The sequence below is a fragment of the Osmerus eperlanus genome, chromosome 25, assembly GCF_963692335.1.
Source record: "Osmerus eperlanus chromosome 25, fOsmEpe2.1, whole genome shotgun sequence".
Taxonomy (NCBI): domain Eukaryota; kingdom Metazoa; phylum Chordata; class Actinopteri; order Osmeriformes; family Osmeridae; genus Osmerus; species Osmerus eperlanus.
The window spans coordinates 9,101,082-9,128,144 of record NC_085042.1 but is presented as its reverse complement, the minus strand read 5'-3'; the positions used below and the strand labels follow the sequence as shown (position 1 = coordinate 9,128,144).

Here is a 27,063-nt window from a genome sequence, read left to right as displayed (position 1 = left end):
ATGTCGAAACCTCGACTGCAGACTGCTGGCAATGCAAACAGTGACCCAACTCTGACTTGTAACAATTGATAAACTTGCAGCAGATTTCAACAGTGATAAGCACGGTAGTAAAACGTCACAGTAAATATTGTACACGTTCAATGTGTGGAAATAGTGTGTTACACTGTAAAATTAGTTTCACATCAAATGATAGAAGACAGACAAAACCTGCATTATAAACACTAACTAATCTAATATGAAACCAAACGAAAGCCAGGAAGACATTTAGAAAATGTCGTTATTTTTTTGTCTGATCTTTAAAGAGGCGTCTTAAGACTTTGTCGGAGGGGCCGATAGTGACGAAAATATACATATGACAGATATATACAACAGAAGATCATACCATAATATTTATTTAGTATTTATGTTTTTTTTTTACTGTAGACATATTTAGCTCTGGCGGATAATAAACAAAATCCAGATTTTTCACAGCAGAGGAATGTGTTCTCGTGCACGTGTTTAAAGTCAAAGGTAAAATAACGCAAGGTCATCATGCTGGGCCCTCTTTTAAAGGCCTGAATGTCGCAACGAAACACAACACGACAAATTCTACAATGCCCCCACCTGCAAGAACCTCTCTTATCAGTCTGAAAGAGAACGGCAAAAAAACACGAACTTTTTTTTCTCCACCAGACACTAATCCATTGGCCTGTGTTTGAGCAACAGTCTATCTTTAGTAGTTTACCATACATATGTGATCTTGTATTGAGAAGAAGAAAAAAAGTAACTACCGCAAACTTTTAAGTGTTAATTTAACACCATGAGTGTTTATATAGGTCTACCTCATGAGAGTGAACCTATGTAAACACTCAACGAGTAAAATGAACTCTCCTTGTGAACGCTTTTGAAATCTGCTACACAGCAATCTCAGTTCTCCACTTCTCTCTGTTTACCCAGTCTGTGGTTTCTCACTAAGCGTTAAAGATCTGCACATCACTGTGACTCCTCCTGTTTGGCAGATATTGTAACCAACATCTTATCTGGTCCTGAGGCACGACAGCCATGAACACGGATTCTCACACACGCAGCCCCAAACCTCTATCAGTATCTCCTTATCTCCTCCATGCTGTTAAATCCTCCTCAAACAAATGCTCATGCTCATAGCAGTACTGTAAATGCTGCCTGGCCTATGTCTTGTTTCCAGAGGTCTTGAGCAAACAGACTGCGGGTGAGGAGTTTGAACAGGTGGCCTGCAGCGGTTTGACGTTCAAATCTGGACCTGCTCACCTCACACAAACCCAGCTACAGCTCTACTCAGACATGAGTTAACACAATATGACACAAATGTCAAATCTCCAAACTTGGATCGATCAGACGTAGCTCCCTGTTCATGTTCTCCTTCAGATGTTTATCTTATTCGACATTTGTCAAATGTGGATAATAGGAAAGGGCTGTGAAGCTGTGGAGCGTTTTCACATTTATAGTGAATGTTCCCGTCTCCATAGCGATCAATGACATAAAATTATGATACTTTCAAGTGGCCAGTTTCAAGTTTCGACAATGTCCCTCAAACCTTTCGGGGTTAGTCTTTAGTCTAAAGCAGACAATTCCGGTCCACAAGGCAGAAAGGACGCCTGGTAATTGAATGGATTTCTCTGTGACCCCCCTAAGACCACACAGTGTCACAAGACAAATGGGGAGGACGTGCCATCAGGTCAAGAGTGTCAAGAGGTAACGTTTGTTTTGCTACTCAAACAATGACAGCCCCCTCATAGATGCCCTGGTACTTTCCATTTCTGTGATTAATGTTGAATTGCTCCTTCAGAAACAAAACATAATAGGCCCAATTAGGAAATTAAGATAGCGACGTTACATGAAAATATATTTTTTTAATTAAAAAAACACACAATTTATCATATTTCATGATTAAAGTAAAACAGCTTCTGAGGTATTGAATGTGACATTGTTACAGCTTTTGTTGGTTGTTTGAAACAGGATGAATCGTGCCCAGTCAGTACATAGGCAGTGTTGACAAGAAACTCAGTGTAAGAATGCTATGGCAATACATTTCCTTCAATCTTTCCTCTTCATTATTCCACCTATTAAGCGCTGCAAGTTACATGAAGACATTTTGACTACATCTATCACGTAGGCATCCCTAGGCGTCAACGTAAAACATGATGCTTTGAAGTGACAACTTTTTAAGCGTTCAGAACTGTAGATATTGTTGGAATTGCACACTAGCAGTTGAATACTTTGATTGTCGAACCGCTGACTTTAACTAACTGCTAGCTCTGCTTGGGTACCCAGCGAAAGCAGTATCCTCCTTGTGGGTTCCTGGAGGTGAAGGAATGTCCGTGTGGGTACGCCTGGGTACGAATGGTGCTGTGTTCCTGGACCGATGTACGAAAAGACGTGTCAAGTGGCGATTCGGACCCTTCCCTGCGAGAAACCTTCTCTGTGGCAACAGAGGTCTGTAACCCGGAGAACAAGCCGAACATTTGTACGGCCTCTGTGTCGTCCAGTTTTGGCTCTTTCGCGCTGCGGTGCAGGACAGCGTTGCAGCGTTCACTGATGTCGCGAATAATGTCATCCACTAGGCCCGGGGCAGACGCCGTCTCGCAGTCCTCGTCCGATCGCGGCCTCTTGCAGTTCCTCGCCGTGACGGATCCGTGACGGGACGGTGTGGCAGCTCGACACGGTTCCCTCCCGCTCATCAGCCTCTGAAGGGGACAAACACAGTGGCTGTTCTTACATTACATTCAGTCATTTAGCAGACGCTCTTATCCAGAGCGACTTACAGTAAGTACAGGGACATTCCCCCCGAGGCAAGTAGGGTGAAGTGCCTTGCCCAAGGACACAATGTCAGTTGGCATGGCCGGGAATCGAACTGGCAACCTTCAGATTACTAGCCCGATTCCCTCACCGCTCAGCCTCCCTGTTTGTTTTTAACGACTCAACGAGCCTGTAAATCAGTTTAGAATCAAGGTTATGTATGAGAAGATGGTGGATCTCAGGGCAGGCTTACATCGAGCACAGACGCGAGGTGCTTGGCTCTGCTGGCGAGTTCCCTGAGATGGACATTTCTCTCCTGGAAGGAGTTGATCTCAGCTTTCTTTTTGGTGACCGTCAAGTGAAGCTACACAAACATGGAGGACAAATGTGTTACGCAGTCAGGGCAGTCACTTCTCTGTCTGACTCAGACACACAGGAACATCCCCTCTGACCTCTGACGTCTGACCTCTGTGGTTCAGACTCAATAGTTACTGTTTTGATCATGATTTGAGCCTTGAAATGTAGTTTCAAACAATTCCTCTTTTTCGACCCAACCAAATTTCAGAATGATTTTAATAAGATTTTTCCCAACTGATAATACATCTTTGGTTTTAAGAGAACTCGACTGTGATCCTGACTTTACTCTTAATAACTCCTTTAATCAAGGGTAAATCAAACAATGTAAATACATTTGTAAATTTTGACTAAATACATTATTTATTTATTTATTCCTATAACCATTGCTTAAGCATATATGACATATGGAATAGACCCGATTTTCAGATCAGGATGCAGCTTTTACCCTGATCCAGCCTTGTGAACTGTCTCCTCACCTTGCTGCTGGTGTCCAGCGCCTCCTCCAGGGCTCTGTGGTGGTACTGGGCCAGGCCCCTCCAGAGGGCCTCGTCGTTGGCATGTGGCGGTCCCTCGGCTGGGGAGGGGTAGCGCGGGCAGGCCTCCGGTGAGAAGTCGTGCTGCGGGGTGAGTGGCGGTATAATGCAGCCCTGGAATGGTACCAGCCCAGCAGGAGAGAAGCTGCTCTCCAAAGTTCCAGGCGAATCTAGGGAGTAAATAGGTGCTTAATGTAGGCTATCGACGCTTGGTTATAAAACGGGGTAATTGCTTTTTAAAATGTATGCTGTCTGTCTATACAAACACAGTAAGACTGTAAATGCTTGCGGTATGTTTATTTAATAACGCAATACATACTTCCCCTAACCGTTTTTAGCAATAGGGTCAGAAAACGATTTCTTTTTTATTTAAAGGCAACTCCGTAAATCGTGAAATTTCTCACTGTCAAAAAGAGCTTTGTTGTTTTTCTTACCTGCAATTAAATCAAACGCGTAGTCTGCAAAGTCTTGCTCATCTGCGACCGATTCATTTACCTGTGCGAAAAAAATAAAAACGCGTTGATTATATACATTTACAATGCATAAAAGTCAAGGTTTTCCAAAAATATACAGTTAGTAGGCTACCTGAAAATCCCAACTCCAAAATGGTAAGTACATGGGGTTGCATGTCTGGGTGGTCATCCTGGTTGTGTGTGTGGTCACGTAAAAGTAGCAGCTTTAGTGTGAGCAACAGTCGGTTTGTTCAAATTGTTTTTGTCAAGCTGAAGCCGCTTGCTGGAGCTTGCCATAGGTGAGAGGTACAAGCCAACCACATAATTCGTGTTAAATTCCTGCACTCTCCCCACAGTTAAGCTGTTAAATATTAACCGTAGGTCATGGATTGATGTAATGCTGCGCTTTCACTCAGCGAAATGGATTGAACCTCTCTCTGTCTCTCTGTGTGTGTGGGTGTTTGTGTGTGTGTGTGTGTGTGTGTGTGTGTCTAAGCTGTTTTACCTGCGAGCCAAGGGAGTCATTATCTCGTCGGATCACAGACGTGCATTCTTCCAAGTCGTCCCATGCAATCGTTGCGAAGGCTGTATACAACCGATCAAATTGGAAAAATGTTAGCTGACGGAGCACATGCGGTACGTACACCACAAACAGCCTATAGCTCCAAAAAGACGTTTGCTGAACGGTGAGTTCAACAAGACATACCCTCCTCAACGACGCACGGGATCTGGTCCGCGTCCACGTACACCGTCACCGGACTGCTGCTTCTTGGGAGCATCAGTTTGGCCTTGAAGAAGAATTATAATTAAAAATATGTAGGATATACATAAATATATGCTTTAAAATACAGATGGATTATTTTTCAATTCAGTAACTTGTTGTCATGCGTAAAATTAGCGGTATTTTCTATAGACTACACTGTAATTGTTTGTTTCCTGTCTACTCTCTCGTGATGGTGCCCCACCTTATTAGAATTCCCAAAATATGTCCTATTCCCATGCATTTTCAGGCAGATTGTTACTAATGTCTTGCCGACAACCAAATGATTGACTGGCACCAAAACACAGTTGAGTCTGATATAAACAACATGCTCCCGGTTTAAACAACTCAATGCCGCGGCCTTTTTTGGTTTCCATGGAACAGCAGCGTCCCCGGAGATTAAACAGGTGTAGTTAACGGTTTTCTGCCCTAAGTGCAAAATGGGACCGCGAGAGAGGGCGCTTTACCGCGGGCTCTCCGTGCGTGTAGTCTATCCGCTTGGGGACCACCGACTCTGTGGCAAATTGTTGAACTCAGCTTGGGACTCAGGGTTAGCGCCTTTCCAGCGCTTGTCGCGCGCTACCGAGCGGCATTATTGGAGAAGTAGCCTACGGGTGATTGATCACTAACGGGAATGGTCTTTGCAGTAGCATTAAGTCCCACAACATCCCACTCCATAAGAGTAAATAAGGTTAGGTGAAAGAACAAATACACCGTTTTTATAACGTATTGGTAAACTAACTAATAACATTGATCATATTTACATCATCTAATGTGTAGCTGTCAGACCCGTTTTAACCTGTAACCCCCATCAATTTTGTAAGATTAATTATTAAGTAACGAAAGCAAAAATTTTTGTCCTTTGAAATACATCTTGTACTTTCATTTGGAGACAGAGTTGCATGAAATTAAGTAAAACTATCAGCTCCCCCCCCCCCCCCACCCACCACAGACATTGGTCTCTAATGCCCTCTGATGGATCACCCAGACCTCCTGGTTCTTAACTGACTGTTTTGTGGTGTAATGTTGATCTTGTAGCTGACAACTGCCCCAAACAACTGCCTCTATGTCTCTGTAAGAATCCATCCCTAGATTCTTTCATCCTGAGGTTTTTCCTGACTGCCTCTGTGACAAGGGAAGCACAACTTGTTTGGATTGTTTATGATTTATTGAACATGTTCTCAACCTGTTTCCATTCACAGTAAACGTTTTCATAATGATTGCATACTGACAGACAAAAACATAAGTCATTGTGCAAATTGAAAATACTCTCCAGAAACATCTTACACAGCTCATGTCAATGCATTGTAGAAAGAATTACTAACAGATTGTCTTGACCTGAACAGTCACAAATAAATACTTCAGTACATCGGAATCAATAATAACTCATAAGGAAATGAACATCAAATGTATTCGATAAAGTATATGAGGTGACCTAGACCAGTGCCATTCGCAAAGATTTTTATTGAGCTTTTTTTGAGGTAATCACGTCACAATGTTATCATAGCTAGCAATGCTTCCTTGTTCAGGGACACTAACAGTTTCAAGTTATCTCTGCATTCCCGGGCAAGGCCATGGGTGTTGTCCTCCAAACCCAGAGTGAGGTCATTCAGGGTGGGGCTACCCGGTAACGGGGTGTGTTCTGTAACTGACTGAGTGCCGCCCACTGATAAAGTGTGATCCTTGTATATCGAAGCTTGATCATTATCAACAGAGGTATGATCACGTTCATCCATGCAATGTCCCTGATCGCTCTCCTCTCCAGGATCACATGTCCTGTCTTCAGTCTCTGATTGGTCCATGCATTCAGCAAGATCCTGTCCCTTCTCCAGAAGCTCATTGGCCAGCTTCACTGCACAGAGAGCCGTCAAAGAAGGAGGGTACTTATTAAAGGCATAGTCTGCCAAACTCAGCTCACACACCCTGCGAGCCAGGCTGCTGCACCTGCCTGCACCTGACGGTAACTGCCCTCCCTCCTCTCCTCCGTCCACAGGCAGCCTGCTGTCCTCCACGTCTCCGCCCACTTCCTGTCCGGCCAAGCTGTGATTGGTGTAGTGGTCCAGGAAGAAGGCCAAAGTGGGCGCGGCTAAACGGAAATTGAGGCGGAGCAGAATGAGGCACTCCAGGTTGCAGAGCTGCTCTCGGGAGAAGGCATGGCAACAGAGGGAGAGCAGTTGGCTGATTCTTGGGGAGAAGACCTCCACCTGAGAGAGCAAAACAAAGAGTTCACTTACAGATGCTAACGGTACTACTAGCCATGTAGCGCTCTAAGCAGGATTCACAGAACAATGCTGACCTTCTAAAGCCATGTTTTAACGATGGAAATGTGTCGAAGCCTTGATCGTACAAATGCATCTGACACAGATTGAGTGAACTTTGAAAGTTCATGGAATTGGAAAGTCATGTTTCAATCAGCACCATAGGTCCAACACACACACACACACACACTTAAACAGTCACCAGCTAAGTGACACTAATGAGCACACAGACTCACAGGCAGGCGAACACACTCCAACTTTCTCTAAATAAAGTAAAACTGTCATGCTACGATGTGAGCGAAACTATACAATCTTCACACGTGCCTGTTTACTTGCGAGTAGGAGTGTGGTGACACCCAGTAGCTGAAAACAGTCTGCAGCCACAGGTGTCGAAGCCAGGAAGCGATCCATGATGTTCACCGCTAGACAGGAGCACTCGAATGACAAGCGGAAATGCCTGTGCACGGGAATGAGCCAACTGACCAGTTTACACCGAGCTTCGGCTGTCACCTGGGAGGAAATACAAAGACCACGTTTTGTTTATCGCCCACAAATTATTTCACAAATCTGTTAAGCCTACAAAACCAGCACAGGTGATTGAAGCTTCTCACGGGCTCTACCTACCCCAGCTTCCGTTCGATTTCGTACCTGGGGTTGACGTTCCAAACACTTGAAGGGATGAAATAGCTTCTCCTTGTCTTTTTGTATGTTGTAAACAATCTCTCCATAGTTGTGATACCAATTTAATAGCAGCCGATGAAGACTCCGTGATGTCTCCGGGCCCGGGTGACGCCAGCGTGTCTGAATAGGCGAAGGACTCGCAAAGGGAAAATCCTCCTCAAAACCAGAATCACTGAGTTTGGTCATGATTTTCTGCTTTCGGTGCCTCGCGGCCTGAGGTTTCTGAACTGGTGTGCAGGTTTGTTTTTCCTGCACTACGCCTGATTCAGAGACGGTATTCGTGCGCCTTCGTCCGCAAATGACTCCTAAACATTCTCCAGTGTGCTTGAGTGTCACCATTTTCACTTATTAGACTGCGTCTGTCTAGTCGCCTTTAAAAAAAATATCCTACCCAAGTGATACCTTTGGTGTGGTTGTGTATTGACAACCCAGTGCTTGCTTGTCATTGGACATCTACGCGATGACGTTTTATGCATCATTTTATTTTCCCGGGGTCTCCCCCGCTCAAAGCTCGGTTTCTGATGTTTACGCTATACGTCATGATGTCGACAATCTAAATACAGTCCATTCGGTACATGTTGGAGTTCCATCCAATGTAGTGGATGTTCACCTTCACTTGGTATAGGAAGTCTTTATAGCTACTCATACTTATATCTTATTAGCCAGTTTAACGCCACCTCACAAGTTTGTTAGAGTTAGAAAAGACTAAGTGCAAGGACAGTCCATCTCACAAATGGAACCGGTTGGAAAATCCCAGCCGTTCAAGCGTTTTACAATTTACTGACATGGAATTCATGTAATGATGTCTAACAAGCCATTTAGTTATTGAAAAGGTAATTTATATTTATAATATAGGCTAGTATTATTAATACTAAACATGTCCAGCTGGTATGGCCAACCAAATATGTTGTTGGAAGCAAATCAGTGAGAAAATGTTTAGAATTTTAAAAGGCATTGAATACTTAATATTGAAATTTAAACACCACCGAATTTGTTGGTTTTGAATCCACCTCTTTAAAGTTGACATGAATTTATTTCAATGTAAAAAATAATAATTTATATGTTCAGAAATTCAGGTTGCTCAAATTTGTACAGTAAAATCAGATCTCACAGCAACTTGAATTTCTGAACATTGAATTTTTGGATCTCATTTTTTTAAACATTGAAATAAATTCATATTTCAAAATTTTAAAGAGTAGAATTCAAAACCATACAATTCGGTGGTGTTTGCATTTAAATATTAAGTATTCAATGTCTTTTAATATTCAAAACATTATGTCACTGATTTGCTTCCATACTGATGCCTTGTGATTGTGCTACACACAAGTTTCGCCACGGGGACAAAAAAGCATCTATCTAACTAATGCCAATTTACTCTTACGTTTGTAGTTTGATGAATGTGTTGGCATAGCTAGAGAAGATGCTTTTCATGCAACTCTCTTAATTGCCTCATCAGTTTTGTGTCGTCCAAAAAACACGTTTGGCTCCGCCCCCAAAACGCAGGCGTGCGCAACTCGCAACAGAAGCAAGAGGACACAGGAGAGTTGTTGAGATTAAATGAAAGTCCTTGTGGACGTTAGTATGCTGCCCATACATAGACAAAAGGTATTTTATGTATACGGCAGCGTTTACACGCAATGAATCGTGTATTTTGTGTTGTAGCTACATCGTAAGGTTTTGTTAGCCAGTCCGTATTATGCAGCCCACAAAACACTACAGCTAGCTAGCTAACTAGCTATAGTAGCTTTCAGTTTCCTTTCACTAGAAACCTGCCTGTGCGGGTTGTTTTAAATCGAAAAATATCTCATGACTGTTTTAAACTTGTAAATTCACAGAACTAGGTAATACTAGCTTCATTCCTTTCTGCCACTCAGCTTGAGATCCAAGCTATGTTAGCAAACTAGCTACGTCATGCCATCTTACATTAGCAAAGCAACCCGTGAAACATTATGCTATTGATAGCTAGCCTAGCTAGTTTTCTGTGACTTGTGCTAAGACTACCAGAATGGTAATGCATACTTTAAGGAAGCAACTAGCAAGCTAGCTAGCTGTCTTCACCTAACTAACTGTCTGTAGTGAGCATAGTTAGCTAGCTAGCCAGATACGCTACAAATTCACCTCGAGGCGCAAGCCGGCTGACACAAATTAAAATAGATACTAGCGAACTTTTATTTGCTAGCCTTAAAACTCTGAAGTATTTTCTCAAAGAGTCTCTTTTGCTCTTTTTATAACCAATGCAGTACCATTTATTAGCTAATTACTACTGTACAACAGCAAACATTTTAACAAACGGTAACAGCACCCCTTTCTCTCACTCAACGTTGTCATTATTCGCATAATGATGACTCTCATGGCTCTCTCTCTGATGCTCCAGGTCTGATTGAAGATTACCATGGAGGAGTCAGGTAGACAACGCTACCCCAAGCAGGGAGGACGGGAGAGAGGGCCAGTAGCTGAAGACGCGGACGTCTGGAGGAGCCAGGACGCAGGTCGGGTGTACAACCCTCAGAAAGAGAGGCCCTATGGAGGGTCTTACGGCTCGGGCTCCAAGAAAGGAGGACCTTTGAGCGGTTCTCCCGGAGGGTTCAAGGGCGGCCACAGCCCCTCGCAGAGAGAAGGGTTCAGGAGGTTCCCAGGTTCTGACAACCAGGCAGGAGGGACAAAGGAGAACTGGAGAGACCGTCCCCCGCAGCAGCGCTGGAAGAGGGGCTACCAGGACGAGGACCAGGACGAGACAACTGCTGACAACTCAGGTAGGCGTCAGACCGAAGTTGAGAATTTGGTTCAGCAGCTATCAGGCCAGCTCCCTGGCGCTAGGTCCACAGGTCATGAGAAGGGCAGCTTGGTTGTGAAACCTGGGCTGATGTAGGTGAGTTTGGGAAATGTAGTGAATCAGGTGTGTTTCTTGTCCTGCTCCAGGGGGGAGGCAGAGGAACCGGGACCGGAGGCGCGGGCACGGGGAGAACGACAGGGGCCCGGTGATCGACGAGTCGGCCCTCTCAGGCAAAGAGCTCCAGGGCCTGAGACAAGCGGAAGAGCAGATCGGCAAAGACGAGATCTTCCGTCTCAACAAGGTTGGTGCTCTTCAGAATAGATATCCGACAAGAACACCCTCACTGTGTTTTGAAAAAAATCTTAAAACTCTATAAAACTTGCACCTGTTATTTATCGGTCAGAGTCTGCAGTTGCCTGTTCCTTGCCATGGCTTTTCTCTCGTCTTTATCCAACGATTCGTTTGTTCCCTCTCTCCATGATGGGGTCAGAGGTCGCGTAGCTGCCCCAACGCCCTGTACTCCTGCTCCTTGTGTGACGTGCTGCTGGATTCCGTCCCCGCCGCCCACAGACACATCAGAGACAAGTGGCACAAGAGACGAGCTCGGGTGAGAGACTCACAACAACCAGACCAAACGATGAATGGTTGCTGGGGTGACTGTTGCTCAGGAGGTAGAGCAAGTCGTCGGCTAACTGCAGGGTTGGGCGGTTCAATCCCCGAGAACATCTAACCCTTTAAAGCGTCGTGATCGACCAACTTGTATATGATCTGACGCTGAAGCCTGTGTGTAGGGAGTCAGGTGGCTGAGCGGTTAGGGAATCAGGCTAGTAATCTGAAGGTTGGCAGTTCGATTCCCGGCCGTGTCAAATGACGTTGTGTCCTTGGGCAAGGCACTTCACCCTACTTGCCTCGGGGGAATGTCCCTGTACTTACTGTAAGTCGCTCTGGATAAGAGCGTCTGCTAAATGACTAAATGTGTGAGTCCGTCCGTGTGCCCAGGAGAGGAAGGAGGAGACCATGCTGACGGAGATCCTGCCTCCCGGGCCGGACCAGGTGAGCGCCCTCGGCCGCGCCCTGCAGGGCGTGGTGACGGAGCTGGGGATGAGCGACGTGGACGTGGAGAGCAGACGGCAGATCCTGGCTGCCATGCAGGCCGTCCTCCTGTCTGTCCTGCCTGGTGAGACCCTGCAGCCGAGAGGCCTCAGCAACCACCAAGCCCTGCCCATTTGCTCAAATCAAAAATGTGTATGGTCTCTTCAAATCAAATTTAATTTGTGTAGTGCTTTTTCAAGCAGAATCATAGAGGGCTTCACCTATGCCCATAGAACTGCTCCTGAACCAACACACAACCCTGTTTTCAGATGTTAGCTTGTGGGGTTGGTGCTTATAGAGCATGTGTGTAGTTTCAAGTTCTGTATAGTTTTTTTCTGTATGATGTATTTAATCCTGTGTTGTTTTGGTTTTCCTCCAGGAATCAATCTCAGGCTGTATGGATCTTCTTGCACTAAGTTTGGGTTCAAGGATTCAGACATCAACATTGATATTCAGTTTCCCTCTCATGTGAGTAGTTGTGTGTGTGCGTGTGTGAAATTGAAAAGTCAAATCTTGCTCACCCTGTGACTTCTTCATCTGGGGTGGTGAAGCGTCAAACCTGCATGTGAGTTTTATGAAGATTTACAAAGTTGACTGTGTGTCCAGATGCATCAGCCAGAAGTCCTGTTGCTGGTTCATGAAAGTCTGTCCAAGAGTGGTGAGTGGGGAAAAGTGTCGGCTCAGTGAATCAAATGTAAACGGAGCCTTTGCTGGTGTATTTAGTTACTGTGTGTTTACAGATCTCTACGTGGAGATGGAGGCTGATTTCCATGCCAGGGTGCCCGTGGTTATCTGCAAAGAGAAGAAGAGGTGAGTTTCAGTTGTGGAAGTGAAGCTCAGCTTTTCTAATGTCCCACGTTCCACTTGTACAATGTTGTAACTGGAGTGCCCAGTAACTGCAGCGTACACCATTGGGACAGACTGCAAGTGATGTGTCCACAGACCATAATAGTGTTTCCTCTGTAGCGGCCTGGTCTGCAGGGTGAGCGCTGGAAACGACAACGCGTACCAGACCACCTGCTACCTAGAGGCCCTGGCCAGCCAGGACCCCCTTCTCCTCCCTCTGGTCCTGGGCTTCAGACACTGGGCTTGGGTGAGTTACCTCCTCCCCCAGGACCAGCCCCACTATCCCCACTCCTCCCCCAGGACCAGCCCCACTATCCCCACTCCTCCCCCAGGACCAGCCCCACTATCCCCACTCCTCCCCCAGGACCAGCCCCACTATCCCCACTCCTTCCCCAGGATCCCCCACATCATCCCCCCCACCCCTGCCCTACACCCCCCCAGTAGTTTGTCAGTTCAGCAGCTCAGCTATACATCCCCTTAATATGTCTGTTTAGAGCTAACACCCTCCACCCCACCTGCCTCACCCTCCACCCAACCTGCCTCACCCTCCACCCCACCTGCCTCACCCTCCACCCCACCTGCCTCACCCTCCACCCCACCTGCCTCACCCTCCACCCCACCTGCCTCACCCTGTACCCCACCTGCCTCACCCTCCACCCCACCTGCCTCACCCTCCACCCCACCTGCCTCACCCTCCACCCCACCTGCCTCACCCTGTACCCCACCTGCCTCACCCTCCACCCCACCTGCCTCACCCTCCACCCCACCTGCCTCACCCTCCACCCCACCTGCCTCACCCTCCACCCCACCTGCCTCACCCTCCACCCCACCTGCCTCACCCTCCACCCCACCTGCCTCACCCTCCACCCCACCTGCCTCACCCTCCACCCCACCTGCCTCACCCTTCCCCCTGCTGTGTTGTCAGATTTGTCACGTGGACCGAGCGGATGAGGGGGGCCTGCCGTCGTACGTCCTGGCCCTCATGGTCATCTACTTCCTGCAGCAGCGCAAGGAACACATCCTGCCCAGCTACCTGGGCCACGAGGTAGGAGGGGGGGAGTGCTACTGTCTGAATGATGTGCTTGTTTGTTTGTGTGTTTTGATGGGTCTGGGATGTTAATGAGCTGAACTCATCTCGATACATCTCACATTTAATTTGTCTTGACTGAGGTCATCCTGCCCACGCAATATTTGTGATGAGGTAACGATGGCTATATAGATTAATACCGCCAAGCAGAACAAAAACTTATTAGCAATTTAGCAGTTGAACATGAGTTTTCGTTACATCTCGTGTTCTCACTCTTCCCCTCCAGATTAAGGAGTTTTCCGTGAGCAGGCTGTCAGACTTCAGCCTCACCTACCTGGAGGACGGGTTTGTGCACTGGGGCTACCGCTCTGCAAAGGATTCCTCCACACCTGCAGATGGCTTCTACAGGAAGGGCAAGGTGACCACGCTCACATCTCCTCCTGAGGATCTAACAATCCCATGGGAAGAAATTGAAAATAGTATTTTAAAAAATGGAGCTGGAGTTGTCTGATGTGCAGTTGATCTTCTGTGTTGAGACTGAAGTTGTTCTGTATCCTGGACTTTGGTGGTGTTTTGATGTTTAACCTGTGTGTGTGTTGTGTGTGTGTGTGTGTGTGTGTGTGTTGGGAGCAGGCCCCTCTTGTTTTCCAGGGCCCTCGCTCCCCTCCGGAGGCGGGGCTTCTGTGGGTGGAGATGCTGAGATTCTATTCGCTGGAATTCAACTTCTCCGACAGCGTCATCAGCGTCAGAACCCGTGCCGTCCTATCACGCGAGGCCAAAGACTGGCCGAAGAAACGCATAGCTGTTGAAGGTTAGAATCTCCGTGGACTACTTGGTGTTGTTGAACGTATTGGTTGGTCATAACTAATATTTCTGCACTTGATAGGGCAGTTTTACATGAACTTATTGTATTCCCTAGACCCATTTGCTGTGAAGAGAAACGTGGCTCGCACCTTGAACAGCCAGCAGATGTTTGAGTATATCCTCCACTGCCTCAAAAACACCTACAAGTACTTTGCTCTCCCACTCAACACGGCCCCTGCCAATCACAAGCTAGGAAGGCCGAAACCATCCAATCACAAGCCAGAGAAAGGTTCCGATTCTAGTCTGGAGGTGGGTCTGGGACCCCTGAGTGACGAGCAGGGCCTCCCCTCCAGCCTGGACTCTCTCAGCCTGGCTGAGTCAGCCAAGGGCCACAAAGGAGAGTCTGGATCTCAGGATTCAAACTGTGTCGTGGAAGAAGAAGAAGAAGTTGGAGAGGGGTACAGTGAATCCGATAAAGAGAAGGAGAGAGAGAGTGCAGATCTGGGGAATAGTAGCCTCTCTGAGGAGGAAGAGGAGGAGGAAGAGGAGGTTTATGGTCGAGAGCACCTGAACAGTTTCACCACAGAAGACGAGGAACTCTTCCAGTTAGACGAGGTGTCCGGGGACGAGCCTCTGTCCGATGAGGAGGGGCCGTGCCAGGAGGAGGAGGGGGAAGAGACGGTGGAAAAAGAGAGAGAAACATCCGGAAAGATTATGGAAGCCCTCGACAAACTGTGTTACGAATTCAACAAACAAGCGTTCACACGGGGGAAGGTAAACAACTAGAATTCGCTTTTCAATCGCCGCAATTGCAACGTTGGTAATGTGGGTTAACGGTGACACGGTTAATCATGATCCTTCCCTCTCCCAGTCCCACACGGTGGTGTGCAGCCTGTGTAAGCGGGACGGGCACCTGAAGAAAGACTGTCCTGAAGACTTCAAGAAGGTGACGCTGGACCCTCTGCCTCCCATGACCCCCCGCTTCCTGGAGACCCTCAGCCTAGTCTGCAAGCAGTGCTACAGTGAGTACAGATGAGGAGGACGTCTAACGTATTACATTTACATTTAGTACATTTTAGTCATTTAGCAGACGCTCTTATCCAGAGCGACTTACAGTAAGTACAGGGACATTCTCCCCGAGGAAAGTAGGGTGAAGTGCCTTGCCCAAGGACACAACGTCATTTGGCACAGCCGGGAATCAAACCAATTCCCTAACCGCTCAGCCACCTGACTCTTAACATATATATATATTTTTTTTTACAACCAAGCAAATGTCATGTACGTTGTCAAAAACGAGGAAGATTCATTCTTGATTAACGATTCACCAAACTCTTTAGCTACCAATGTTGAATAATGTATCCGTCTAAACTGAATTCGATAAAGAAATCGGTATGAAGTCCTATTGGTTAGGCTGTAAGTAGGAGGGTGTTTAAGTGAGTGCAGCTGAGCCAGCTTGGTCCTTGCAGGAGACTTCGCCCCTGATGAGCTGGAGCTGGGAGTCCGAGAGCACATCCTGCGGGATCTGGAGCGCTTCGTACGCTGCCAGTTTGCAGGTAAGACTTCAGGCTGTTATCTCCGCATACTAAAGTATATCAATATATATATATTTTTTTTACAAATAACTCCTGTGTGTATAACTGTTGCTACTGTAGAAGAACTATCCAGTGCTTCAGAATGTCACTGACAAACGGGTGAAACAAATGGCCTTTTTAATGTAAAAAAACAAAACAATCTTTGTTTAATCTGTGTTTTTGGTGAAAGGTGCAAAACTTCGCCTGTTTGGTTCTTCGAAGAACGGATTTGGCTTCAAGCAGAGTGACTTGGACATCTGCATGGTGTTAGAGGGACAGGAGACTGCTGATGTAATTATACAAACGTTTATTTCATTTGACATGCATATCATTCCACCCAACCATTAACAATATTTAAAATATTTGTTTTTAAAATCACACTAGGTCACCTTGGCACACAGAAATTAACAAAAATATATTTTAAACACTTTGCAAACAACTGAAATAGGCTGGGTTTCCCAGATTAGTTAAGAAGCTCTTAACTCTAAGAGCGTTCTATCTTTACGAATCTGGGAAACCCGGCCATAGTCTGTAAGTAGATATGAATCGACTTAATATTAATTGCCTTTTATAAATAACTTGTAACAGCTGATCGCACAAGATCGCAAAAATCACCTTTTTTTTCACGTGAGACAGTGTCAGTGTGTAGGTGATGATGTGTACATGGTACTGTGTGTTGTGTAGGTTATGTGTACATGGTACTGTGTGTTGTGTAGGTGATGTGTACATGGTACTGTGTGTTGTGTAGGTGATGTGTACATGGTACTGTGTGTTGTGTAGGTGATGTGTACATGGTACTGTGTGTTGTGTAGGTGATGTGTACATGGTACTGTGTGTTGTGTAGGTGATGTGTACATGGTACTGTGTGTTGTGTAGGTGATGTGTACATGGTACTGTGTGTTTACGCTGGCGTGTGATGTGCTCTCTCCTCAGGACCTGGACTGCATCAGTGTTATTGAGAATGTGGCCAGACTGCTGAGGAAACACCCAGGTCCGGTCCTCACTACCTGCCCCTACGTCGTTACTCAACTGAACTTTTATTTAGTTAGAAGATATACTTACAGTGGTCATTTGAGAGCTTGTGATAAAGTTAGGAGAAACAGCCCCATCTAATGGCAATTCATGCTTCTGTGCATCAGCCGTTAATTAACTCGTACAGACTATTCTTAGCGTGTTTCCCCCTACTGAAGGAATTTATATATTTGTAGGCATTTCTGCTTTATGAATGATAGTGTCAGTCTGAGAGAGACAGGAAAGGCAGGGGGAGAGAGAGAGGATGACAGGCAGCTAAGGACCCGGGCTGGAATCGAAGCCGGGCTGCTGCGGTAAGGCCTAAGCCTGTGTGGTTTGTGTTGTTTCTGGATGGGGAGGCCCTGCCTACGTAAACACTGTTAAACACTACTGCATTCAACGTAAGGAACACATGCATTCTGGTTTTGATAACTGGGGGTGAATATTTTTGTCCAGAAACACGAAAAAATAATACATACTAGCCTAATTATCTATTTGCAAGCTGAGCTAGCCAAATTATTCCACCCTTCATATCTCTTCAGCGGTCTGAAATCACACATCAGGATGAGAGAAGTGTGTGATTTCATCCATCATTCTGTCTGCACCCCCAGATCTAAGAAACATCCTGCCCATCACCACAGCCAAAGTGCCCATCGTCAAGTTCTACCACGTGCGCACCAGTCTGGAGGGAGATATCAGCCTTTACAACACACTGGTAAGGGGGAACAGGCCGGAAGGTCTTGGCAGACTGGGAGGAAAAAATGGGAGATTGAACTTGCTTTCTGTCTTTCTCCCATCAGGCTTTGCACAACACTAACCTGCTGGCGTGCTACGCCGCGATCGACCGCAGGGTCACCATCCTCTGCTACGTCATGAAGGTCTTTGCCAAGGTAACCCCCCCCACACACACACACACGCATACACACACACACACACACACTCGTTACACCTGCCTACATGATCAGGTCAACATCATCCTATCTTTCCTCACTGTTACACGTAAGTCGTGTGCTCAGCACGGCGCCATTCTAACCCTCGCGTCCCGTCCGTGTGAGGCGAGGACGCGTCCCGTCCGTGTGAGGCGAGAACGCGTCCCGTCCGTGTGAGGCGAGGACGCGTCCCGTCCGTGTGAGGCGAGGACGCGTCCCGTCCGTGTGAGGCGAGGACGCGTCCCGTCCGTGTGAGGCGAGGACGCGTCCCGTCCGTGTGAGGCGAGGACGCGTCCCGTCCGTGTGAGGCGAGGACGCGTCGCGTGTCCCCAAGGTTGTGACGTGTGTTCCCTCCCCTGCAGATGTGTGACATTGGGGACGCGTCGCGAGGCAGCCTGTCGTCCTACGCCTACACCCTCATGGTGTTGTTCTACCTGCAGCAGAGGAGCCCGCCGCTCATCCCTGTGCTCCAGGAGGTCTCTCTCTCACACACACACACACACCGCACGCTCACACACACACACGCCACACGCTCACACACACACACGCTCACACACACCACTTGCTCACAAACACACACCTGGCTTCATTGACCTTGACCTCACCTAGTTCTGCATTCATCCTAGAGTGAGCGTTACCGATGAGACGTCCAAGAGCGTTGATGAAGAAAGGAATAACAAATGGTGATCTTTTCCTGACTAGATTTACGATGGGGATGTGAAGCCAGAGGTGCTGGTCGATGGCTGGAACGTGTACTTTTATGATGACATGGAGGCTCTGGTAAGTTGTGTGTGTGTTGAGCATGTTGGTGTTTAAGTGTGTGATTATTCCACCTGAATCCAACTGCTTGTTTCTGCTTAATAAACACATTGTCTTTGTGTCTCTCTCCAGCCCAGTCGCTGGCCGCAGTACCAGAAGAATACTGAATCCGTGGGGGCACTGTGGCTGGGCTTGCTGCAGTTCTACACAGAGGAGTTTGACTTCAGAGAGCACGTCATCTGCATCCGCCAGCACGCTCCCCTCACCACCTTCAACAAGCAGTGGACCTCAAAGTACATCGTCATCGAGGGTGAGTCCAGACTAGAGAGGGCTGTGGAGGAGAGCAGCCAGCCCCCTCAGACTAGAGAGGACTGTGGAGGAGAGCAGCCAGCCCTCTCAGACTAGAGAGGACTGTGGAGGAGAGGGGAGTGCTGTCGGTTTGGTGTCTCGTCCAAATTAGTTTGCAGTGAGGATGTTATTTCCCTCGTGTCAAAGTGTTGTCTTCCTGTTTCCCCAGACCCGTTTGATCTGAACCATAACCTGGGAGCTGGCCTGTCCAGGAGAAGTAGGTTTCTTTCTGTTAATATATCCTGTCTGGACCTTTTTAGACCTTCTGTTCTGCTAACCAGTCTTTCTTCTCCATCACAGTGACTAACTTCATCATGAAGGCCTTCATCAACGGCAGAAGAGTGTTTGGCGTTCCTGTCAAAAGCTATCCTCCAGAGTATCCCAGCCAAATGGTTCGTGTTCACAAACGTTCACGTTTGAAAAAAAAAAAAAGGTTCCCAAGCATGCGTGTAAAATGTGTGTTTTCCCTCCTCCCTCACGAGCGCCGTGTGTGTGTCTCAGGAGTATTTCTTTGATCCGGAGGTTCTTACGGAGGGAGAACTGGCGCCCAACGACCGCTGCTGCAGGATCTGCGGCAAGATCGGCCACTTCATGAAAGACTGCCCCATGCGCAAAAAGTATGCATCGCCAACAAAGTGCCTTTCTCTTCTCTGTTGATGCGTGTGTGTCTTACTGATGTGTGTGTGTTACTGATGTGTGTGTGTGTGTGGGACAGGTCAAAGCAGAGGAGGGACCAGGAGGACAGGAACAGGGCGGAGGGACGGAGAGACTGGGCAGAGCCGGCCGACGGGGGCCGGGAGGGGACGCCGTGGAAGGGAGAGCGCTGGAGGAGACCGGAGGAGAAGCGCTGTTGCTTCCTGTGCGGCTCTCAAGCGCACATGAAGAAGGACTGTCCTCAGTACAGAGGGCCCCCAATAGGTAGGAGGCACTCTGCACTCATAAACCTGTTTTTAAACCGGGCTTTCTACTTTCAATTCCTGCCATTTTTTGTGATATTACTGGAATTTCCCCTTAATTCAGTTGTGTGGAATGACTGTCATGGGTGCACTGATAACTGTTGTTAACTTTTTTTTTGCAGCAAGTGCCAAAGAGAAAGACAGACAGGTATTTGACACACACACACACACACAAACTCCACCACCATCTGACACACACACACACACACATTCCCAGAGAGATTCTCATCCTCGTTTGCTTGTCTAGGGCGTGCATCCCCACGACGAGAAAAGTAAAACGAGGCAGAAAAATGTCCACAGTCCACAGACAGGTGTGTGTTCCTGCCGTCAGGCTCGGCGTCATGGTTACGTCTGAGCGTGTGGGCGGGTGTGTTATTCTGGTGTGTTTGAACGTTTTAGGAAGTCTATCCAGCAGACACCAGGGGCGTGCCGGTCAGGGGCGGAGCCTGGTAGACTGAGGACGACCACATGGAGGAAGAGAAGAAGAAAAAAGAGGAGAAAAGAAGAACGAGAGGCTCGAGAGCAGTGACCTCCAAGCCCATCTTCTTCGGTGAACCCTGAACCAGGACTGCACCGTAGAAATTCACAGACCCCCCCCTCCCCCCCCCAAAAAAGAAAGAAAACCACCATTGGCCCAATGTGACCCAGAGGACAAGACGGCCATTTTATGTTTTAAACCCTTCGCTCCTCTCAGAGGAGCTTTTAAAAGAACTTGTTTTAACCGGCTGCATGCACGTCACTTCCTCGTTTACCTAAACAACAAGGTTTCTGCTTTTACATTATTTTGTTTTTGTTTTTTAAGAGTGATTTTGTTTCCTGTGCACTGATTGTTCACTGTCTCCCTCCTCGTTTAGCCTAGCAAGCAGTTTGTGCTATGGCTCTGGTGTTTGAGTCACACAACGCAGGTACTTTTACTGGCTTTCCTCATGTACGTCTGCAGGGTTTTGTGATTTTAAATAGGGTGGAACTGCCTGAACAAGGGGTCAAATTATTTTCTTTCAGCAACAAAAAAAAGATTTTATTTTTCACTTATGACGTACGAGTTTCCAAAGATGGTAGAAGTCCATTCCACTTTCCTCTAACCCGATTAAGGCTACTGTATATGCAATGATGTAAGAACTCTTTAACATTGTAAAAGAGAGTGAGGTTGGGCAACTCCATTTTCCGGAGCAGTTAATGCAGTCTTCAAGTTCACCGTCTTGGACTCTACCTAACGTCGAGCCATCTCAAATTGGAAAACGTCGTTTATTTTACCCAACAAAGTTAATCATATTCCTGATGTGACAGCAAATTGTGTCATCATGAAGTATTTATTAGATATGTTTTGTTATGTTTATTATTGGAATGTTAATTTGTTTTTGCCATTTTATTTTTTGCAAAATAACATAACTCGATTTTATGGTATACTCCAGCAGAATGTCTTTTGTTATTGAATATATTAAATGATCACAATTCTCTTTGAACTCGAGATGTTGATATAGAGATACACTGTGGTTCCTAAAACTTGAGTTGGTCAATCCAAAGTTCAAGAGAAAATAAGAGCTGTTCAACTATTGATTTTGTTTGGCCAGACACAGTAATTTGTGGCCGTGGTGGATTTGGTTAGTCAGAAAGGTAGCTGTAATGTAAGGCTCTGTGCCCCAGGCTGATTTGCTGCTAGTGTTCTGTCTGAAAGACCCTTCTTAAATAAAACGTATTTAGGTGAAAATTGTTTACTTTTTTTTCCATGTAATTTCATCATTTGTGAGCCTTTTAGGGAGACCGTTGCCTGTTCTCGTTAATTTGTGTATACAAAATTGAATAGCGATAAAGTTAGTATTTGCTAAGTAACTGTCGGTTGAATATAGATTAAATGTTCCCCTCCCAGTCCCGCTGTCAAAACGTGTTCAAGGTCTCTCCTAATAACACGATAACCGCTGTAGTTTGACATCGCCTTTTCTTAAGACCATTTCGGTCGTTGTTTGTGGAGTCAGTGAACTAGAAAACTATTGGTGTAATTTACTGTCAATTAAAGCGTCACCCAATTGTGAAACACTTTACATAAACAGAGGGGCGGGGTTTCTCATGCGGTTGCGCGTCTGAAGTGTTTTCACGTCAAGTCGCTGACTTAGAATTTTTTACAGAAGTCCAAACATGTCTGCCTCCATGGTGCGAGCGACCGTCAGGGCGGTCAGCAAAAGAAAGATTTTAGCCACAAGAGCAGCATTAACACTGGTGAGTTTTTCAGCAGTATGAATAGATAGTTTACCACGGAATAATATCAGTGGTGTTTGTGTGTAGTGAAGTAACCTTATTACAAATAGCCTGGCTATGTGTTTGCACTCTTCGGCTAGCTCGATTTGGCTAGCTAGCTAATGACGATGACGTTACATCACAACACGCATGTCGTTGTTGGAAGATAATTGTTCATTTAACGTTACGTTCATCGCTGTTCATAGTGATCGTAAGAAATAGGGATTTAATGAAAGACAATTCACAGGCCATGGTTTCGGTAACTTGTCGTTTGGTAGGTTCGTGGTAAAAGGTTGTGCTAGCATGTTTACTGTCACTGTTAGATAAGTGACGATTGACTGCAAGTTCACTTTGTCTTAGCATGTTATAAGCGAAGATGTGTCTTATAAAGTAAAATCTAAGCGTTTAAACCGAAGCATCTAGACATCGTTCACTGTCCATCGTGTTTTCCTATTTGGCTGCATTACTCAGCAGTTTGAGTGCTAATTCCCTTCTTGTCCACCTCCTCCAGACTCCGTCTGCTGTGAACAGGATCAGACTGTTGCTGCAGGATAAGCCAGAGTTTGTGAGTATATCTAACACGTCACACACGTATGAGCTACTTTTATCGACAACGGTATAAAAAAATGTATAAACGCAAGCTCGAATCATTTCAATTTCAAATGGCGTTGAGGAGAAGCAGTGACGGTGGCGTGTGTGTGTGCAGATCGGTATGAAGGTGGGGGTGAGGACGCGAGGCTGTAACGGCCTGACCTACACCCTGGACTACACCAAGGCGAAGGACAAGGCTGACGAGGAGGTCTTGCAGGACGGTGAGTAACATTTGAGGAATAAAGGGAAACCGCAAGAAAAGGGCACCAGTTGTTATTAAGTAGACGAACAAGGGCCCGAATACTTTTACAAGGCATTGTGTATACAGTATATACGTGTCTGTGTGTATATATGCGCGCTCATGTCTTGTTCTTGTAGGCGTGAGGGTGTTCATCGAGAAGAAAGCCCAGCTGACTCTGCTGGGGACAGAAATGGACTATGTAGAAACTAAACTCTCAAATGAGTTTGTCTTCAACAACCCCAACATCAAGGGAACGTGTGGCTGTGGAGAGAGTTTCAACATCTGAACATCACAGGGCCTCCTGACACACATACAGGGCCTCCTGACACACATACATACCCCCCCACACACACACACACACCCCACACACACACACACTATTTTATTCCCTTTACATGTGCACACGCACATGCACACACTATTTTAGTCCCCTTACCTAGACACACACACACTATTTTAGTCCTTTCATCAGGAGGCCCACGAATTAAAATAAAACGCGAGAGTGAAGAAGTCTGGTAATACGGAATTCTTTGGGACGTTGCCATGCCGATGCTGCTACGACGACGACTGCTGCCCTCCGACAAGTCACACGCACGCCCTCCCGACACGCCTGGATGACCGGGGGGGGACTGTCACACTCCACAAGCCCCTCCCTCTCTCCCTACACAGCTAGCACGCAAAAACCCTGCAAAGAAGCTCACTTCCTCTTCCTGCATGTCACTTCCTGCGGTCAGTGGTAGAAGTCCGTTAACAGACACTCGCTACACTTAGATGCTCTCGGTCTCAGGCTTACCCTCTGTGGGCCTTTGGGGGGGGGGGGGGGAAGGGGGAGGGAAGGGGGAGGGGGAGTGGGCGACAACAACAACCAGGATGACCTCTGTAGTGCTGTCACAGGAAGTATAAACAGTAGTTGTCTCCGAATGTAGTTTGTGTCCGAAGTCCTTTCACTTGAGGCTCTTAACAGATTACAAGTTTGATCATGTAACTAAATCATGGTGTTCAGCCGTGAACCCTTCAAGTCCTCCTTTTCCATGCTACTTAGCCCAACAGCTTGGGCAACAATCTTGGTGGAGAATTCCTCCACGCTGGTCTAAAAGGCCGCTCAGTAGCCTACAACCTGCCCAGAGTCAGTTACCATCCATCCAGTGACAGGACTGCCCTCCACTTCCTGAATCAGCAGAGGAAGTGATGCAAATACAAAGAAAACTGATATTTACAGTTTTGCCGTTTGGTTGTTTGAAATGGAGTATATTATATATGTAAGTATATTTATATAATGAATGTCCCAACTCCCTTAAACCGCATTTAACGCACAAAAAAAATGTATTTCTCAACTACTTTTCAGTCAGCCATTTTTGTTTTTGTTCTGGATTCTTCTTGCAGCATTTTGCGTTAGAAATGAATCTGACAGGTGAAAGTGCACCCTGTAAAATATTTACATCCATAATTATGTCGGAATTTAACATTTCAAATCCAAGGTTTTCGGAGTACAGAGCCAAAACAAACTAATCCCTTACAGGAATGATGACGCTGTATATGAGGTTTGTGTTTTTATTTTATTTTGCTCAAACCAGAACAAGTGTATGTATAAACTGTGTGCTGTTAATACTTCAGATTTCTAACCAGTGTAATGTATTTGTACAGTTGGTGTGGAACATATAGAATAAATGGATTTTAAAAAGAAACCATTGTGGGATTTGATATCTGATGAATTTTAAGGGTTGATCTGGAGTTCTAAATTGTGCATTTGGTAAGTACCAAACCCATTAACTGTGTCCATATTTTGTCACACTACTACCTTAACTGCACTTTATTTGACTATGACATCATCAGTGAGTCATATTACGGTTCATATCTGTTTCCTCAAATCACAATTCTCCCCATTTATGGTGCGGACCAGAGGGCACCTATTTCAGGTACTAGCTCACTGCCGCTGTGGGTAGAGACTTCTGTCAGCTTAGAATTAATTAGACCAGAGATCATTTTCTTCCCAGTAATAACTTTTTGTGATTATATGATTAGATTTCTGTGCTTGTGTGTGAGTGCATTATTTGATTATCAGCCCATGTTTATTCAAGATGCAAAGCTAGCCTAACGAGTCAAGATCTGCATACGAGAGCGAGAGAGATTCTAAAATGGACTTGAAGTGTTTACTGCTGTAGTCTTTAATTAATATAGTCCTTCAGGATTTATCAAACACTTCTATAATCATCCCTAACAATATTTGTGATTATCTAAGACCATGGGTGACCAAACTGGGGGAAAAAATGGCGACCACAGTGATTTGTACGGGTTAAAGGTAGGAAAAAAATAAAAATCAAGCTCAGCCTTTCCTGACTTAATGTTTAACATAAATGGGAAAAAATATTTGTATTTTGTATTCAGATTTCTGATTTACTCAACCACCTGCCTCTGAGGAAGACGCCCCCTAGTGGTCATCTCCCCGTCCGTCTGGTCATCCTGGGAAACGCCTCCAGTGTCCATGGAAACGTACGCAGACAAGCTCTCCTCCCAGACTCCATCCAGAGACTCTCTGGTCCTCAGTACAGGAGGCGTCATCACCAGACACAACCCTACAAGACCCCTGCTCCTAACCCAGCCCTCCACACCTCTAACCCCACCCAGGGCTGCACCCCTGCAGCTCAGACCTGCGTGGGAAACAAACCTCCCTGTTCCCTGTCACCCGATTCGTTCTTCTTGCCCTATCTGGCGGCGAGACAGACGGAGCTGTGCTGTGATTCGCTGTCCTCGATCAGGGAGCTGCTCCTGAAGGGGGAGTTGTGTCCGGATGTGGGCGGGGTTTGTGAGAGGAGCGAGCAGAGACGAAGTGAACCATGGAGGCGGGAACCTGTCCGAAGGAGGTGTGGCCAGCCAGGTACATTACATTTAGTCATTTAGCAGACGCTCTTATCCAGAGCGACATACAGTAAGTACAGGGACATTCCCCCCGAAGCAAGTAGGGTGAAGTGCCTTGCCCAAGGACACAACATAATTTTGCACGGCCGGAAATCAAACTGGCAACCTTCTGATAACTAGCCCGATTCCCTAACCGCTCAGCCACCTGACCCCCAAGGTAACTTATAGAACTGAAGGAAGTCTGAGCAGGTAACATATGATTAGAACTTTGAACCAACCTTTCCAGAAGTGTGTACTTGTCTTGCACTCCAATTTATAGAGGAATCATCACTCATCAGTCACTTTTGTATTGTGTTTCTCCCCTCCCTGCCCCCCCCACATACTTAACTACAATTACAGTCCATGAATGCTGCATTTAGCTCCCAGAATGCAACACTGTCTGATGTGTGTTCATCTTTGTCTCTCTTTGAGGTCTAGCTGTAGTAAGTGGGCGGTACTTTGAGGACATCAGGGAGCTTCAGTGGATGTTGTATAAGAGGCTCGTGTGGACGCTGCCTAGCCTGCGTAGTGGTCAGAGAGACCGAGGTGTCCTGACCAGGACCCTGAGCCACTCGGCTGACACCTCTCTGCTCTGCTGCCCTCCTCTGGTCTGTCGGACTAACATCTACTACTCTGCTTTCTCACCGCCCAGATGAACACTCAGAAACCACACACCCACACAGTCACACACACAGTCAGTACAGTCACCCTGTTGGAACATTCACAGGTTCAAACTCCACAATCTCCTATTTCACAAACAAATAAACAAACATCATTAAAAGACGTGACACAGACTAGATTGCGATTTCACTTCAAACATTCAGCAATCATTTTGTTCTCACATGTTTGGTGCGTAGTAGAGTTTTTTTTTTCAACAGATTGATTTAATAAATGTTGGAATGATGAGAATATCAGCAAAGAGTTCTTGAACCAGTGTAATTTTCTCTCTGATTTGTCCATGGTTGGTGGTTACATCCTTTCCCAGAGCAGCATGTTGTGTTAGCTCTGATGGTTGCATAGTGTGCTATTTTCCCTCAGTGTCACCCTGGTCTTGGGAGATTAGACCTGGCAAGAAACACACTGTGAGACCTGGAAACTGCACTTAGAGAGAGACTACTCTGTTTTGTCATTGTGACCTCTCGTGTGGGTCCATCATCTATGTTCTTTTCCTCCTGTTTTTGTATTTCAGTCGA

The 27,063-nt window shown here is 46.3% G+C and overlaps 5 protein-coding genes across 6 annotated transcripts; 3 read left to right on the top strand and 2 right to left on the bottom strand.

The window, feature by feature from the left end:
* Window positions 1-1,854: 1,854 nt before the first annotated feature.
* On the bottom strand, window positions 1,855-4,875 carry mcidas (multiciliate differentiation and DNA synthesis associated cell cycle protein). Its single transcript, XM_062452038.1, has 6 exons — window positions 4,803-4,875; window positions 4,602-4,681; window positions 4,079-4,139; window positions 3,588-3,814; window positions 3,008-3,118; window positions 1,855-2,702 (listed from the first exon to the last, which is right to left on the bottom strand). The coding sequence occupies exons 1-6, from the start codon at window positions 4,873-4,875 to the stop codon at window positions 2,268-2,270; spliced, it is 987 nt and encodes a 328-aa protein (XP_062308022.1). The 3' UTR covers window positions 1,855-2,267.
* A 1,136-nt stretch (window positions 4,876-6,011) lies between these two features.
* On the bottom strand, window positions 6,012-8,224 carry LOC134012272 (cyclin-O). 2 transcript variants are annotated; one of them, XM_062452036.1, is made up of 3 exons: window positions 7,739-8,224; window positions 7,439-7,624; window positions 6,012-7,060 (listed from the first exon to the last, which is right to left on the bottom strand). In XM_062452036.1, exons 1-3 carry the CDS (start codon window positions 8,132-8,134, stop codon window positions 6,347-6,349), a joined length of 1,296 nt encoding a protein of 431 aa, XP_062308020.1. In that variant the 5' UTR covers window positions 8,135-8,224; the 3' UTR covers window positions 6,012-6,346. The 2 variants fall into 2 exon arrangements, with proteins under 2 accessions (XP_062308020.1, XP_062308021.1); XM_062452037.1 differs by having other exon boundaries at window positions 7,763-8,224.
* A 1,039-nt stretch (window positions 8,225-9,263) lies between these two features.
* tut7 (terminal uridylyl transferase 7) lies at window positions 9,264-20,989 on the top strand. Its single transcript, XM_062451791.1, has 29 exons — window positions 9,264-9,400; window positions 10,170-10,548; window positions 10,715-10,869; window positions 11,059-11,175; window positions 11,568-11,745; window positions 12,040-12,128; window positions 12,267-12,318; window positions 12,401-12,470; window positions 12,627-12,753; window positions 13,432-13,551; window positions 13,820-13,951; window positions 14,167-14,344; window positions 14,453-15,111; window positions 15,209-15,359; window positions 15,804-15,890; window positions 16,099-16,199; window positions 16,842-16,899; window positions 17,531-17,634; window positions 17,720-17,809; window positions 18,211-18,324; window positions 18,551-18,628; window positions 18,740-18,917; window positions 19,125-19,172; window positions 19,256-19,347; window positions 19,457-19,572; window positions 19,671-19,873; window positions 20,034-20,059; window positions 20,159-20,222; window positions 20,311-20,989. The coding sequence occupies exons 2-29, from the start codon at window positions 10,188-10,190 to the stop codon at window positions 20,367-20,369; spliced, it is 3,807 nt and encodes a 1,268-aa protein (XP_062307775.1). The 5' UTR covers window positions 9,264-9,400; window positions 10,170-10,187; the 3' UTR covers window positions 20,370-20,989.
* Window positions 20,990-21,992: 1,003 nt separating this feature from the next.
* isca1 (iron-sulfur cluster assembly 1) lies at window positions 21,993-24,660 on the top strand. Its single transcript, XM_062451948.1, has 5 exons — window positions 21,993-22,125; window positions 22,655-22,708; window positions 22,850-22,955; window positions 23,113-23,294; window positions 23,335-24,660. The coding sequence occupies exons 1-4, from the start codon at window positions 22,045-22,047 to the stop codon at window positions 23,259-23,261; spliced, it is 390 nt and encodes a 129-aa protein (XP_062307932.1). The 5' UTR covers window positions 21,993-22,044; the 3' UTR covers window positions 23,262-23,294; window positions 23,335-24,660.
* Window positions 24,661-24,798: 138 nt separating this feature from the next.
* On the top strand, window positions 24,799-26,726 carry LOC134012188 (uncharacterized). The gene is made up of 3 exons (XM_062451926.1): window positions 24,799-25,274; window positions 25,361-25,850; window positions 26,303-26,726. Exons 1-3 carry the CDS (start codon window positions 25,218-25,220, stop codon window positions 26,524-26,526), a joined length of 771 nt encoding a protein of 256 aa, XP_062307910.1. The 5' UTR covers window positions 24,799-25,217; the 3' UTR covers window positions 26,527-26,726.
* The last annotated feature ends 337 nt before the right edge of the window (window positions 26,727-27,063 follow it).